Below are 15897 nucleotides of genomic sequence, written 5' to 3'. Positions count from 1 at the left end.
TTCACTTTTGTCCAATCTCAGTGAAGAAGCAATTAAATGATTTTGCAATATGCGGATCATCTATGAGAATTTTATCATTGGCCTCAGTAATCCTGGTTTGATCTGCATCTTGTTTAAGGTTTATGAGAATATCTAATGTTTTTCGCGTTTCCTTGGAGTTGCCAGAATGTTAAATGGATTCATCACCAAAATATTCATTTTTGGCTAGTTTAAGAGATGTAGTAAGGTGTTACGGTAACAATAATTCACATTACGTTAAAATAATGCAAAGTAGTTAAAGAAGTGTATTTTGCAGTAAAATATATCCATTTCCACGTCAGCAAACTATGACAACTGTGGACAAAATCTTGTTGTGCCAGAGATGAGAGCCACTTCAAGAAATTTGGGGCAAACGATCAAGATATGCGACAAAATGTTTTAGTTAAGTGTTTTGGGACATCATAATGTAATGAGCAAAACTGGCAGGAAAGTGGACAGAACACGCTCAAATCTGGTTATAAATCATGTTTCATCACTAGGTTAAGTCAGCAACTAGGTGCCCCAAATGGAGAAATCACTATCTTCTTAAGGTTGGGCTTCTCTCTGCCTCCCTCTCCCCTAGACAAAAATTCAGCATCTTGCACATGATTTGCTGACATATAGGCACATCTAACCTACCAGCATTTATAATCACTAATCTAACCCACTAGCATTCAAAATTAAACTGTAAAATCAGTAAGGGGAAATCCCCACTGAAAAAAAATGGTGAAAACTGTTTTGAAACGGTGAATTTCGATAGTAAAAGTTTAATAGTAAGTTCGTTAGTAAAGTTCGATAGTAAAAGATAAAAAAACACTTTTGGATTACCTGCGCCAGTCGCGTCCCAATGCTATGCATGGCAGGATGACACAACTTGGTGAGGCATCGAAGCTGAAATAGCTTAGATTTGTCGTTATTGAGCCATGCTATGATCAAAAAGGCAAAAAAACGTTTGACAATGCAAATTTGCCTGCAAAAATAGTTTGCTTTAAACTGTCTGTTTCCTTCGTTATGAATTTGTCAGTCTTCGGCGTCTTTTAAACCTGTTTTGGCGGCTAACGAATTAAACAAACATGTATGAAATGCTGACGAGTTTGCAGTCGGTAAGTTTTGCAAAGAATTTGGTTAACATTCTAGGTCACAGAACCATCATCAGGGCTTATACAAGAGGAAGGAAAGTTGTGTTTGCTTTACCTGTGTGTGAAACGAAGAAAAACAAGGAAATGTAATGGCCGACAAATAAATACAAAGGCCAAGACTTTTTCCGTCAAGAATGCCTATCAACCCATTTTACTTAAAAGATGCGAAAGTAAGCGTTTAACACTAACATTTAGCTCTTACATTTCACTTAGAAGGCAGGTCTTGAGATTTTCATTCCTACATTGTGGGAGTGGTGCAATTTGGTAGTCAAATCTCTTTTGGGGAAAAATGGCGTGGAGTGACATTGGTTACCAGGGTTTGCGTGGTATTTGCATAGGGTGACCAAAAAACTTAAGAGATGCAAAAAAGCCTCATATTGGGCACACAGCCGTAAATCCTATGTGATGCATCTTGTAAACAAACCAAGACTGATAAATGCGAGAGGCTGGGGTCGCTGGGGCTCTCGGGCTTGTTAAGACACTTTTGTTCGGTGCAAATTTAGGTAAGATGTCTTTGTTCTGCAATCACCATCATTCCATCATGGTAAGGCACTGTTGGCGTGCTGTGTGCGTACATGCAGCCTAGCATGAACCAACTCTGGATATATTGCATAGCTAGAAACACCTCAGCCGTGTGATGTAGGTCAGGCAGGATGTAGCTATCGGTGTCCAGGCTCTGCGGGGCCTAGTTTATGCTCGTTGGCTTCTAGTGAACAAGGACTTGGATGACATAGGAATAGCCGAAAGAAAAATATGAGCTTGGCATGTGGTGTAAGACAATGCCAGATGGAAGTAACAATTTCACGTAAAATAGGGGAAAAGGAGTGCAAAATTATTTTAAGAGGTATTGATTTACATGCAGGGTCGGCAATCGTAGGACACTGTGTGCGTATTTTCAACAAATTGGCTCAATGCCGTTCCCGTAAATACACTTTTCATTAAATACCCACCATTCACTCCGTTACGTCCGCCATACGGTCTGTACAGGGACAAACAACTCTCTTAGCACCCCCAGGCTCAAAAGCACGGATTATAGCCGCCGTAGGCATCGGAGCGACGTCCGTACCTTCCGTCGGCTGCTGACGAACGACCGTATGCACCATAGCCGCCAAGGTCGCTGTTGCCGTAGTAGCCACCGTATCCGTTATATCCCAGTTCGTAATTTCCGTAGCTGTTCAAGCTGCACCCGTAACCACGACCGTAGCGGCTGTTGCCGTAGAAACCCTGGCCGTGGTTACCATTATAGCGTAGGGCTCGGTTGTCGTAGCCGCCGAAGCTGTGACCCGGTTTACCAAGGTCACTCTGTGGCAGGTGTCCTTACGTTACTTCCAACATGATAGTGCTGCACCACGGAGGGGAAAACAGTCATGATGCGTCCCAAATCCATACCACCCTTGTGCGCTCATATCAACATCTCAAACAACGCTTAACCGCCTCCCGCTGCAGCGCCACCGGACGATGGGGCTGCGCAGGGCCGCACAGGTCCGCACTGGGACGGAACCTGCTGCGGGGAGGTTGCTTACTCCCTCTCGAGCTGGCGTGGTAGTTACGTGTCGCATCCCGCACTGTTGCATAACATTCAGAGGACATAATCAACAAAAAACCGCCCATTTTTCTATGAATCGCTGCTACTGACGGCTGTTTTTAAAACCTATCATTTTTTTCGCACCAAAGAATTGCACATTGCCTAGCACATACGTGTTCTCTGACACATTACACATGCGAACATATGGTTGTAAGAATAACACAATAAGCGTTGCCATAACTCGAGGTCTGTGATAATCAGCAAAAAAGACGTGAATCTCCATTAAAATAATGTATTTTGTTTTCCTGGGTACTGACGTGTCAAACGAACGAGAGCCAAAAAACACACAGCTTCGGCAATTAAAACAAACATAAGGAATAGTCAGGAAAAGTGACAGTTTTCCTCTGACCGCAGACAGTGCGACATCAGTCAGGTGGGGCCGGCCCATCGACGACGTATCCTTGGTGTTGCAGGATGGAAACAGTGAGGATGGTCATGGAACACCATGGTGTAGGCGTATCGTCAGCAAATTGGCTTCAGGCCGTGTCCGTCGATTAGGCATTTAGTAGTGCCCATAATACGCTCCGTCGCGTCTGCCGTGCCGGCTGTACGGAGAAGAGTGCCTGCCGTAGCCGCTGTAAACTCCGAGGCGCCGATTGTAGCCGTGGTAGGCTCCTGAGCGACGTCCGTACCCTCCGTAGGCTCCTGACGAGCGGCCGTATCCACCATAGCCGCCGAGGCCGTTGTTGCCGTAGTTGCCGCCGTATCCGTTATATCCCAGTCCGTAGTTTCCGTAGCCGTTCAAGCTGCGCCCGTAACCACGACCGTAGCGGCTGTTACCGTAGAAACCCTGGCCGTAGTTACCTTTGTACAAGGCCCGGTTGTTATAGCCGCCGAAGCTGCGAGCCCGCCTGCCGACGCCGCTCCTTAGGAAAAAGTGGCTGTGCGTTAGTTCCAACATGATAACTTTTGCACCACGCAGGAGAAAACACTAAGGATATGTTGGAAGTGGGATTAACAGGCAATGGGGCACACCTACTTCTACGCCTTCTGTCATGGCCAGCCCACACCTGAAAGCATCCCTGATATGCGTTTCGCCCCCACAATGCAGAACGGTAACTACCCAGAATGTGAACTATGTCACACGCCCAAACATGTTATCCAATACAAAATCCGTCCAAGTTTGGTGATCAATTCAGACGCCGCACTCAATGAATACAATTATCAAACTAAATGCCATCATCCCCGACAAAAAAGGATGAACTCGAAACACATCCAGCTTTGTGGAAGTCCTAGCGGAGCGTACGATAGCAAGTACTTGTATCAAATTACCTGCCATACCCTCCCAAAACGGAAGAGTACCCGTTGGCCTGGGTCTCTTGGTCTGGCTTCTTGTCTTCGGCGGCGGCCGACAGAGCTATCAGCGCAGCCAGAAACAGACACAGCTTCATGGTTCTCGTCTGGTAGCTCTGTGAACACTGAAGGAGAGACACTGATGCTTCCACATGGGCTGGTTCTCTCTTTATACTCGTGGAAACGGTAGTGGTTAGCCAAGGAGATGCGTGACCCGGATAACCGCAATGATCTGCCCTCTGCAATGCTGTGTAGACCTTGCAGTTTAGAAAGCAAGCTGGGAGAACATAGTGATAGCCTCAGCGGAGACCAGCTTTTCTGTGTTGAACAATGCATGGCGCAGGCCACTTAATACAAAAGTATGGGCCAAGCATCCATGTAAAGAAGCGCAACGCGATGTCAGACAATACTACCTAAGCTCAACATCTGCGTTCAACATATCACTCAAACATGTCCGATATTTTGCTCTTATGTCCCAAGAGACTTACTTGCGAAAAGGTCTCCGCCATACTCTCGTTTTTGTCAGATCGTTGTTGTCGTTTTCAATGAAGCACTGGGCACGGGTTCGTAAAATTCACTTTGCATAGCCCCGTCCCTTATAAAGATACGTTAAGGAGCGTCTCAGAAAACGTCGGAGCTAAAACCAATTTCGAAATCTATTTTTTTCACACGTCGCCGTATGGTGTATGTCCACCGTTCTCGGAACATGTAGTGCCATGGAACCCACCGTTTCCTCGCTCTACACCCCTGATCCTGCTTCTGTGCTTGTAAGCCAATACGCAGTGTCATCAAGGCGACGTCCATCTTTAGAAGGCAAGCAAACAGGCCAATTGCGTTAAACAATTCATTTCGATAGCCTTCGCCTTGCCGTGCCAAATGATGCATACCAAAGAGCATCAAGAGTCTACAAACAAACAGAGCAAAAGGGATATTCAGGAAAAGTAACAGATTTCCTCTTAAAGCAGACAGACTGGCATCGACCCGATGGGTGCAGACGCGCCGTTTTCTCTGGTGTTTGTAGGATGTAGATGATCATGGTATCGCCATGTGCGTACAGAGAGCTAGAATCGCTTTAGAGCCAGGGTGGGGCGTGAAATATTCCACTGCGAAAGGACCACACAGGAATGAAGGTTTAAGTCACAAAGGCGGGAACTCATGAGTCAGTGAAAGTTACCTTGGCTGAAAAAACGTACATTTCGGGTTGACGTGGAAGTCATCTCATGAGCAGGACAACAAATGCGCTTGTTTTCTTACATCGTGGACCATGTCACTGAAGCACAACACATTTCAATGCATTCACTTGCCAGTCAGCAAACTATGGCAACTGTGGACGAAATCTTGTTTGGGGCTCATACAACGGGCCAATTCACGAAATGTCGGTCAAACAGTCGAGAGTATGGGACAAAATGCTTTAGCTAAATATTTTTGGGCATCATAATGCAATGAAAAAAACTGGCAGAAAAGTGAACGGAACACGGCCAAGCCTGGTCATAAATCATATTTCAAAACTAGGCCAAGTTAGCGACTAGGTGCCTCAAAACGGAAAATCCTTATCTTCTTAAGGTTTGGCTTCTCTTTGCCTCCCCCGAACAAAAAATCATCGTTTTTAACATCGTCTGCTGATAGAGAGTCTCATCTAACTCACCCACAACATATATAATTATTAGTGTAGCCCTCTAAAATTTAAAATAAACTGTAAAATAAGTAAGTGGAACTCACCACTAAAAAATAGAGAAAACAGCTTGGAAGCGCCTAATTTTACTGCCAAACACTTCTGTATTAGCTGCGTCAGTTCTGTCCCAATGCTACGCATGACAGGATGATATGCCTTGGTGAGGTATAGAAACTGGAATGGCTTAAACTTGTCATTGAGTTATGCTGTGAACAACAAAGGCAAAATAGTGCTTTGACAATGCAAAATTGTCTGCAAAAACATGTATTTTGTTTTAAATTGTGTCCTTCATTCGTTGTGAATTGTTTAGGTTTCGGTGCTTATTAAGCCTGTTTTGGCGACTAACGAATTGAATGAAATGGTCAAGAGTTTGCAGTCGGTAAATTTTCCAAAGAAGTTGGTTAATATTACAGGCTATAGAAGCATCATCAACGTTTATACAAAACGAAGGAAAAATGCATTTGCGTCACTTTTGTATGAGACGAAGAAAAACAGAAACGTAGAAGTCTATAAATGAATAGAAAGGTTTGGAACGTTTCTGTCAAAACTGCTTACCAACTCATTTTATTAAAAGGGTGCAAAAATAAGCGTTTAACGTTAACATTTGGCTTGTACATTTCACTTGGGTGGCATGTTTTGAATTTTTCACTCCTACATTTCGGGAGTGGTGCAATTTAGTAGTCAAATGTTTTCGGGGAAAATGACGTGGAGTAATATTCACTACCAGGGTTTGCGTGTTGATTGCGCGGTGTGATAAAAAACTTACGAGATGCAAGAAAACCTTATATTTGGCACACAGGTGTAAATCATATGTGATGCATTTTGTAAACACACCAAGGCTGATGAATGCGGGCGGCTGGAGTCGCTGGGGCTCTCGGGTTTAAAGGTACGTAGTGTTCTTGTTCTATGCATACATAAAACGACGTCCAGGGCTAGTCCATATGGTACGCGGCTCGTAGGCAGCATGCTGAGACACTTTTGTTCGGCGTAAATTTAGGCAAGATATCTCTCTTCTATTTGTTCTGCCATAACCATCCTTCCATCATACTAAGGCATTGTTGGCGTGCTGTGTACGTACATGTAGCCTGGCATGGACCAACTCTGGATATATTGCCCAGCTAGGTACATCTTAACCGCTCACATTTGTTATACCAAATATCTCAAAACGTTCCGCTATGGTTCGGTTTATTGTTTAGATCTAGCTTCAAGCCATTGACAGGTGTGTCAGAGAGGCTTAGGTTGATGATGACTTGCTGAATTGGTGACTCAGGCATGATGATTTACATAGGATTCGAATGTAGGTCAGGCAGAATGTAGCTATAGGTGCCCAGATTCGGTGGAGCCTTGCTCATGCTCGTTGGCTTCTGGTGAGCTAGAAATTGGCTGACATAGGAACAGCGGAAAAGAAAATATGGGTTTAGCACGTGTTGTTAGACAATGGCAGGTGAGAGTAAAAAAAAATCACCTAAAAGGGGAGAAAAGGAGAGAAAATTATTTTTTAAGGTATTGATTTACACCCAGAGTCGGCAATATTAGGCCACTGAGTGTGTTTTCAACAAATTCGCTCCATGCCATTCCCGTAAATACAGTATTCATTAAATACCCACCATTCACTCCGTTGCGTCCGCCATACAGTCGGTACAGAGGCGAACACCTCCCTTATCAGCCTTAGGCTCGAAAGCACAGAATATAGCCGCCGTTGGCTCCGGAGCGACGTCCGTACCCTCCGTAGGCTACTGACGAACGACCGTATCCACCATAGCCGCTAAGGCCGTTGTTGCCGTAGTAGCCGCCGTGTCCATTATATCCCAGTCCGTAGTTTCCGTAGCCGTTTAAGCTGCGCCCGTAACCACGTCCGGAGCGGCTGTTGCCGCAGAGCCCTGGCTGTAGTTAGCATTATAGCGCAGGTCTTGGTTGTCGTAGCCGCCGAAGCTGTGAGGCCGTCTGCCAAACTCACTCTATGGCAGGTGTTCTTACGTCACTTCCAACATGATAATGTTGCGCCACGGAGGGGAAAACAGTTTGGATGCGTCGCAGATCCATACCACCGTTATGCACTCATATCAACATCTCAAACAACTGCTCCACCACCTCCCGCTGCAGCGCCGCCGGACGATGCCACTGCGCAGGGCGCACAGGGCCGCACTGGGACGGAAACTGCTGCGGGAGATTACTTACTCCCTCTCGAGCTGGCGTGGTAGCTTCGTGTCGCATCCCGCACTTTTGCATAACATTCAGGGAACACTACCAGCAAAAAATCGCCATTTTTCTATGAATCGCTGCTACTGACCGGTGTTTTTAAAGCCTATCCAAGGCCATGTAATAGAGCCTATCATTCTTTTGGCATCAAAGAATTGCTTGATTTGTGGTCGGAAGCCCTCCAGAGAAAACCACATCCATACAACTGCTGCATATGTGCTTATCGAGTGTCCGGTTAGCGCTCACTGGCTGGCACATAGCTGTCCTCTGACGCCTTACACATGCATACATAAGGTTGTAAGAAAAAACCATGAGCAGGGTCATAAATTGTTGTCTGTGATAATCAGCAAAAAAACATATATTTCCATTAAAACAATATCTTTTGGTTTCCTGGGTACTGACGTGTGAAAGGAACGAGAGCCAAAGAACACACACCTTCGGCAGTTAAAACAAACATAAGGAAAAGACAGGAAAAGTGATAGCTTTTCTCTGACTGCAGACAGTGCGACATCGTTCAGGTGGGGCTGGCTTATCAACGACGTATCCTTGGTGTTGCAGGATGGAAACAGTGAGGATGGTCATGGAACACCATGGTGTAGACGTATCGTCAGCAAATTGGCTTCAGGCCGTGTCCGTTGATTAGGCATTTAGTAGTGCCCATAATACGCTCCGTTGCGTCCGCCATACCGGCTGTACGGAGAAGAACGCCTGCCGTAGCCGCCGTAAACTCCGAGGCGCCGATTGTAGCCGTGGTAGGCTCCTGAGCGACGTCCGTACCCTCCGTAGGCTCCTGACGAACGACCGTATCCACCGTAGCCGCCGAGGCCGCTGTTGCCGTAGTAGCCTACGTATCCGTTATATCCCAGTCCGTAGTTTCCGTAGCCGTTCAAGCTGCGCCCGTAAGCGCGTCCGTAGCGGCTGTTGCCATAGTAGCCCTGGCCGTAGTTACCCTTGTACGAGGCCCGGTTGTCGTAGCCGCCGAAGCCGCGAGCCCGCCTGCTGACGCCGCTGCTTAGAAAAGTGTCGGTGCATTAGTTTCGGGATGATGATGTTGCACCACGCAGGGGAAGACAGCCTTGGTGTATGCGATTGGTAGGCCATAGGGCATACCCAGTTATGTGCGTTCTTTGATGGCCTGTCCCAACTGAAAACAATGATCCGTGTCTCGTTCCCACAATGCAGAACTGAGACTGGCCACTGGTATGAAACATGCCACTGGCCCACACATATTGTCCAGTGCATAACCCGACGTTCAATGTTGGTGATCACTTTAGAGGCCGTGCTCAGTGAACATAAACGCCGAACGAAATAACCCTATCCTCGACAAAATGGTATAAAATCGAACCACCTTCAGCTTCGTGGGCATCCTAGCGTAGCGCACGATGGGAAGTACTCGTATCGAATTACCTGCCATACCCTCCCAGAACAGAAGGGTACCCGCTGGCTTGGGTCTCTTGGTCGATCTTCTTGTATTCGGCGGCGGTCGACATAGCTACCAGCGCAGCCAGAAACAAATACAGCTTCATGGCTCTCATCGGGGTAGCTCTGTGAACACTGAAGGAGAGACAGTGATGCCTCCGCCTGGGCTGGTTCTCTATACTCGTGGAAACGGTGGCTGTATGCCAAGGAGATGCGTGACAGGGTTAACCGCACTGATCTGCCCGCTGCAATACTGTGTAGACCTTGTGGTTTGGAAAACAAGCTGGGAGAGCATAGTGATAGTCTTGGTGGAGGTCTGCCTCTCTGCGCTGAACGGTGCATGGCACGGGGCACTTAATACAGAAGTATGGGCCCAGCATCCATGTAAAGAAGCGCAACGCGATTTCAAATAATAATGTCTTATCTCAACATCTGCGTTGAATATATCACACTGAACATATCCGATCTTTGAATTAATTTCCCAGCACAGTTATTTGCGAAAAAGTCACCTCCATACTCCCGTTTTTGTCACATCTCGCCAGAGATATGTGTTCCTGCATAATCCATTGTTTTCATATTGCTTTTTGTGTGAAGCGCTGCGGCACAAGCGTGTAAAATTTCCTTAGTGATATGTGGTTCCTTATAAGCATATGTCAAGTCACGACTCAGAAAGCATGGGAGCTAGAGCCAAATTCGGAGCAGATTTTTTTATTTCGTCGCCATATGGTGTATGTTCACCTTTCTCGAAACTTGTAGTGTCATGGAGCCCACAGTTTCTTTGCTCCACATCCCTGATCCTGCTTCTGTGCTTGCAAGCCGATACGCAGTGTTATCAAGGAGACCGCTTGGAGTGAAAATGCAAGTGAAAAAGGCTGGAGCTCATTAGTTTATGAGAATTGCATCGTCTAAAAAAGATGCAATTCAAGTTGACAGTAGTCATATCATGAACAGGACAGCGAATGTAATTGCTTTCGTACATCTTCGACCATTGCACCGGGACATAATTCATTCAAATACAGTTATTTGCAAGTCTGCCTATCATGGCAACCACTGACAAAATGTTGTTGGAGTCGACATATGTGGCCACTTAAAAAAATGTGTTTCTTTTTCACATCTTAGGCCATCACACTGAAGCATAATACACGATTTTTTAAAAGCATTTTTGCACCGTTACCCAGGAACAGGTAACCAGGAGTGCCTCTTTATTTTGGTTTTCACTTAAGGTTTTTTATGATCTTTTTAGGGTTGGGCATTTCGCTGCCCCCCTTCCCAAACCAAAATTCAGCATCTTTCACATCGTCTAGTGACAGACAGGTTCATCTAACCCACCCACAACATAGATATTTACTATTGTAGCCCACTAACATTCTTAATTAACCTTTGAAATCAGTGGGAGAATTTCTCTGCTGAAAAATAGAGAAACCAATTATGAAGCACCGATTTTCGCTAGCAAAACTTCTGTATTAGCTGCGCCGGGTCTGTCGCAATGCTATGCATGGCAGGACATAACTTTGTGAAGTGTCGAAACTAGAATGGTTTAGATTTACCATTATTTAACCACGCTATGAAGCAAAAATGCAAAATAGAGGTTTGACATTGCAAAATTGCCTGCGAAAACAGCTACCTTGCTTTAAATCGTGTCCTTCATTCGTTACCAATTGCTCAGTCTTCGATCTTTATTAAGCCCGTTTTGTGCGGCTAACGAATTAGGCAAATACTTATGAAATGTTCACGGTTTTGCAGTGGGTAAATTTTTCAAAAAGTTTGGCTAATATTTCAGGCCATAGAAGCATCATCAAGGCTTATACAAAACAAAGGAAAATGCACTTGCTTCACCTTTTGGTGTGGGACGAGGAAAAAGAACGAAAGGTAAAAATCGATAACTAAGTACGAAGGCTTATATTTTTTCTGCCAAGATTGCTATCAACTCATTTTACTAGAAGGGCGTAAAAATAAGCGTTTAACGTTAACATTTGGCTTTCGCATTACACTTAGAAGGCATGTCTTGAGTCTTTCACTTCTACATTTCGGGAAGTTGTCAAATGTCTTCGGGGAAAAATGACGCGGAGTAATATTCTCTACCAGGGTTTGCGTGGTAATTGCGTAGTGTGACCAAACAAATTTCGGCATGCAAGTAAACCTTATATTTGGCACATAGCTGCAAATTATATGTAATGCATTTCGTAAACAAACCAAGACTGATGAACGCGAGCGGCTGGGGTCGCTGGGGCTCTCGGGCTTGTTAAGGCACTTTTGTCCGGGGTTAATTGAGGGGAAGATGTCTTCGTTCACTTTGTTCCGCCATGACCATCCTTCCATCATAGTAAGGCATTGTTGGCGTACTGTGTGCGTACATGCAGCCTAGCATCAGCCAACTCTGGATATCTTGCCCAGCCAGGTACACCTCAGCCGCTCACAGTTGTTATTAAGAAATACCCCCAAATATCCACTATTTCGGTTTATTGTTCAGATTCAGTTTGGAGTGATAGGCAGGTAGGTTACAAAAGCTTACGTTGACGCCAACTTGCTGAATTGGTGACTCAGACATGATGTACACAGGATTCACATGCAGGTCAGGCAGGATGTAGCCATAGATGTCCAGGTTCTGTGGAGCCTTGATTATTCTCGTTGGGTTCTGGTGAGCTAGAGTTTGGATGACTTAAGAACAGCTGAGAAGAAAATGAGGGTGTAGTATGCGCTGCTGGACAACGTCAGATGGGAGCCAAAATTTCAGGTAAAATAGGGGGAAAGAGTGAAAATAATTTGATAAGGCATTGATTTCCACCCGAAGTCGGCAATGCTAGGACGCTGTGTGCGTGTTCCTAACAAGAAGGTGCTATTCGTTCCCGCAAACACAGCATTCATAAAATACCCACCATTCACTCCGTTCCGTCACCCATACAGTCTGTACAGAGAAGAACATCTCCCTTATCAGCCTTAGGCTCGAAAGCACAGAATATAGCCGCCGTAGGCTCCGAAGCGACGTCCGTACCCTCCGTAGGCTCCTAACGAACGACCGTATCCACCATAGCCACCGAGGCCGATGTTGCCGTAGTAGCCACCGCATCCGTTATATCCCAGTCCGTAGTTTCCGTAGCTGTTCAAGCGTCGCCCGTAGCCACGACCGTAGCGGCTGTTGCCGCAGTAGGCCTGGCCGTAGTTACCGTTGTACAGGGCCCGGTCGTAGCCGCCGAAGCTGTGAGCCCGTCTGCTAAGGTCACTCTATGACAGGGGTCCTTACGTCACTTCCAACATGATAATACTGCGCCACGGAGGGGAAAACAGTCTGGGTGCGTCGCAAATCCATACCATCCCTATGCGCTCATATCAAAATCTCAAACAACTGTTCAACAGGCCCCCGCTGCAGCGCCGCCGGACGATGCCGCTACGCAGGGCCGCACTGGGGCGGAAACTGCTGCGGGGAGGTTACTCCGTCTCGAGCTGGCGTGGTAGCTTCGTGTCGCGTCCCCCACTTTTGCATAACACTCAGAGGACATAATCAACAAAAAAAACGCCCATTTTCAATAAATCGCTGCTTGTGACGCGCGTTTCCAAAAGCTATCACTCGTTGGGCACCAAACAGCTGTTTGATTTATGGTCGGGTACCATCCGAAGAAAACAACATCCATACAACTGCTGCACATGTACATTTCGAGTTTAAAACAAACATGAGGAAAAGTCAGGAAAAATGACAGATTTCATCAGACCGCAGACAGTGCGACATCAGTCAGGTGAGGCCAACCTATCGACGACGTATCCTTGGTGTTACAGGATGGAAAGTGGAGATGCTTATATGAACACCATGGGCGTATAGCCAACAAATTGGCTTCAGGCCGTGTCCGTCGATTAGGCATTCAATAGTGGCCATAATACGACCCGCTGCGTCCGCCGTACCGGCTGTAGGGAGAAGAGTGCCTGCCGTAGCCGCCGTAGGCTCCAAGGCGCCGATTGTAGCCCTGGTAGGCTCCTGAGCGATGTCCGTACCCTCCGTAGGCTGCTGACGAACGACCGTATGCACCATAGCCACCGAGGCCGCTGTTGCCGTAGTAGCCACCATATCCGCTATATCCCAGTCCGTAGTTTCCGTAGCCGTTCAAGCTGCGCCCGTAAGCGCGTCCGTAGCGGCTGTTGCCATAGTAGCCCTGGCCGTAGTTACCCTTGTACGAGGCCCGGTTGTCGTAGCCGCCGAAGCCGCGAGCCCGCCTGCTGACGCCGCTGCTTAGAAAAGTGTCGGTGCATTAGTTTCGGGATGATGATGTTGCACCACGCAGGGGAAGACAGCCTTGGTGTATGCGATTGGTAGGCCATAGGGCATACCCAGTTATGTGCGTTCTTTGATGGCCTGTCCCAACTGAAAACAATGATCCGTGTCTCGTTCCCACAATGCAGAACTGAGACTGGCCACTGGTATGAAACATGCCACTGGCCCACACATATTGTCCAGTGCATAACCCGACGTTCAATGTTGGTGATCACTTTAGAGGCCGTGCTCAGTGAACATAAACGCCGAACGAAATAACCCTATCCTCGACAAAATGGTATAAAATCGAACCACCTTCAGCTTCGTGGGCATCCTAGCGTAGCGCACGATGGGAAGTACTCGTATCGAATTACCTGCCATACCCTCCCAGAACAGAAGGGTACCCGCTGGCTTGGGTCTCTTGGTCGATCTTCTTGTATTCGGCGGCGGTCGACATAGCTACCAGCGCAGCCAGAAACAAATACAGCTTCATGGCTCTCATCGGGGTAGCTCTGTGAACACTGAAGGAGAGACAGTGATGCCTCCGCCTGGGCTGGTTCTCTATACTCGTGGAAACGGTGGCTGTATGCCAAGGAGATGCGTGACAGGGTCAACCGCACTGATCTGCCCGCTGCAATACTGTGTAGACCTTGTGGTTTGGAAAGCAAGCTGGGAGAGCATTGTGATAGAATTGGCGGAGGCCGGCTTCTCTGCGCTGAACAGTGCGAGGTTCAGGCCATTTAATACAGAAGTATGGGGAAGTACAGAAGTATATCCATACAAAGAAGTGCAGCGCGATGTCAGACAATAATATCTTACCTCAACATCTGTGTTGAATATATCACGCTGAACATAACCGATCTTTTTTGTTATTTCCCAGCACACTTCTTTGCTGAAAAGACATTGCCAGACGCTCGTTTTTGCCCGATCCCTTTGGTAATATGTGTTGGTGCACTTTCCATGGTTTTTTGTTATTGTTTTTTGTGAAGTGCTGTGGCACGGATTCGTAAAACTCCCTTAGCCTAGCTCCGTTCCTTATAGTCATACGTCAAGGAACGTCCCAGAAAGCGTGGGAGCTAAAACTAATTTCTGAGTTTTTTCATGCGTCGCCATGCTATGGTGTATGCTCACCATTATCGGAGCGCGTGGTATCATGGAACCCACAGTTTCCTTGCTCCACGCCCCTGATCCTGCTTCTTTGTCTGGAGGCCAATAAGTAGCGTCATCAAGTCGACGTCCGTCTTAAGTAGGCAAGCGAACAGGCCAGTTGGGTTAAACAATGCATTTCGATGTCCTTCGCCTTGACGTGCCAAATAAATGCAAGCCAAAAAGCACAAAAAGTCTGCAATCAAAGAGGGCAAAAAGGATTTTCGGGAGGAATGACGAGATCTGCTCTTGAAGAAGTGTGACATCAAACCGCTGGGCCCGGACGTGACGTTTTATGTGTTTTTTGCAGGGTGAAAACAGCGAGTATGGTCAAGGTATCGCCATGTGCGTACAGTGAGCTAGAGCCGCTCTTGAGCTACGGTGCGGAGTGAAATTCTTCACCGCGAAAAGACCACACACTAGTGAAAGTTCAGGTCATAAAATGCGAGAACTCATCAGTCAGGGACAGTTGCCTGGGCCAAAAAGACGTACTTGTCAAGTTGGGAGACATGGAATTCCTCTCTTGAACAGAACAACAAATGTGTTTCTTTTCTCACATATTGGGCGATCACACTGAAGCATAATATATTTTATTTTTTTTAAAGTCTTTATACCGTTTCCCAAGAACAGGTAACCAGGAGTTCCCCTCCCTCTATCCTAGCGACGCAATAAACCGTACGTTAACACCAGAAAATTTAAAATAATGTCGCGGCACTCCCAACTAGGAAGAGGAAACAAACGTAAAGAAGCAGGCGAAGAGGTGGGGAAGACCCGAAGGAATTGTGTTTTGTAAAAGGCAAAGAAAAATCATGCATGAGAAGGCTTGAAGTAGTCATTAGCCAAAGTCAGCTATTGAACGCACGCTATAACCACCCATTAAGCTGCAGCCATTCATTTACAGTGTTGCTAAGAGTCGTACAGTCAAACAAGTCGGAGCGGCAATTACCTTGTCATTTTCGTGCTGGTTTTGCTGTCGTCACAAAACGATTCCATGACTCCATCAAACAAGGACGCAATGGGGCGCATTTTTACAAGCTTCGAAATTTTGCTAGGTAGGGTCGTTTTTGAACCTTAAAAGCTTACTAATAATTGCAAGTAGGGTTTTCGAATGATATCTGATGCTCATCGCGATGTCTTCAAAGGTGGAACATTGCCTTCAACTGGTAATTCTCGTGCTGGGTTTTGA

The 15897-nt window shown here is 46.4% G+C and overlaps 1 protein-coding gene across 1 annotated transcript in view; it reads right to left on the bottom strand.

Annotated features, from left to right (window-relative positions):
• LOC119109980 (shematrin-like protein 2) overlaps positions 1-14067 on the bottom strand; it is a 44408-nt gene extending 30341 nt beyond the window's left edge. Inside the window, exons 1-3 of the mRNA XM_037233726.1 lie at positions 13978-14067; positions 13310-13482; positions 12336-12521 (exon numbers count right to left, since the gene is read on the bottom strand). Coding sequence (XP_037089621.1) covers positions 12336-12521; positions 13310-13482; positions 13978-14067 — 449 coding nt within the window. The remainder of the gene's footprint in view (positions 1-12335; positions 12522-13309; positions 13483-13977) is intronic.
• Between the last annotated feature and the right edge of the window lie 1830 nt (positions 14068-15897).

This window comes from Pollicipes pollicipes, unplaced genomic scaffold, assembly GCF_011947565.3.
Source record: "Pollicipes pollicipes isolate AB1234 unplaced genomic scaffold, Ppol_2.1 Scaffold_7231;HRSCAF=8579_pilon_pilon_pilon, whole genome shotgun sequence".
Classification (NCBI taxonomy): domain Eukaryota; kingdom Metazoa; phylum Arthropoda; class Thecostraca; order Pollicipedomorpha; family Pollicipedidae; genus Pollicipes; species Pollicipes pollicipes.
The sequence above is the reverse complement of the archived record's forward strand: the minus strand, read 5'-3'. Positions and strand labels throughout refer to the sequence as shown.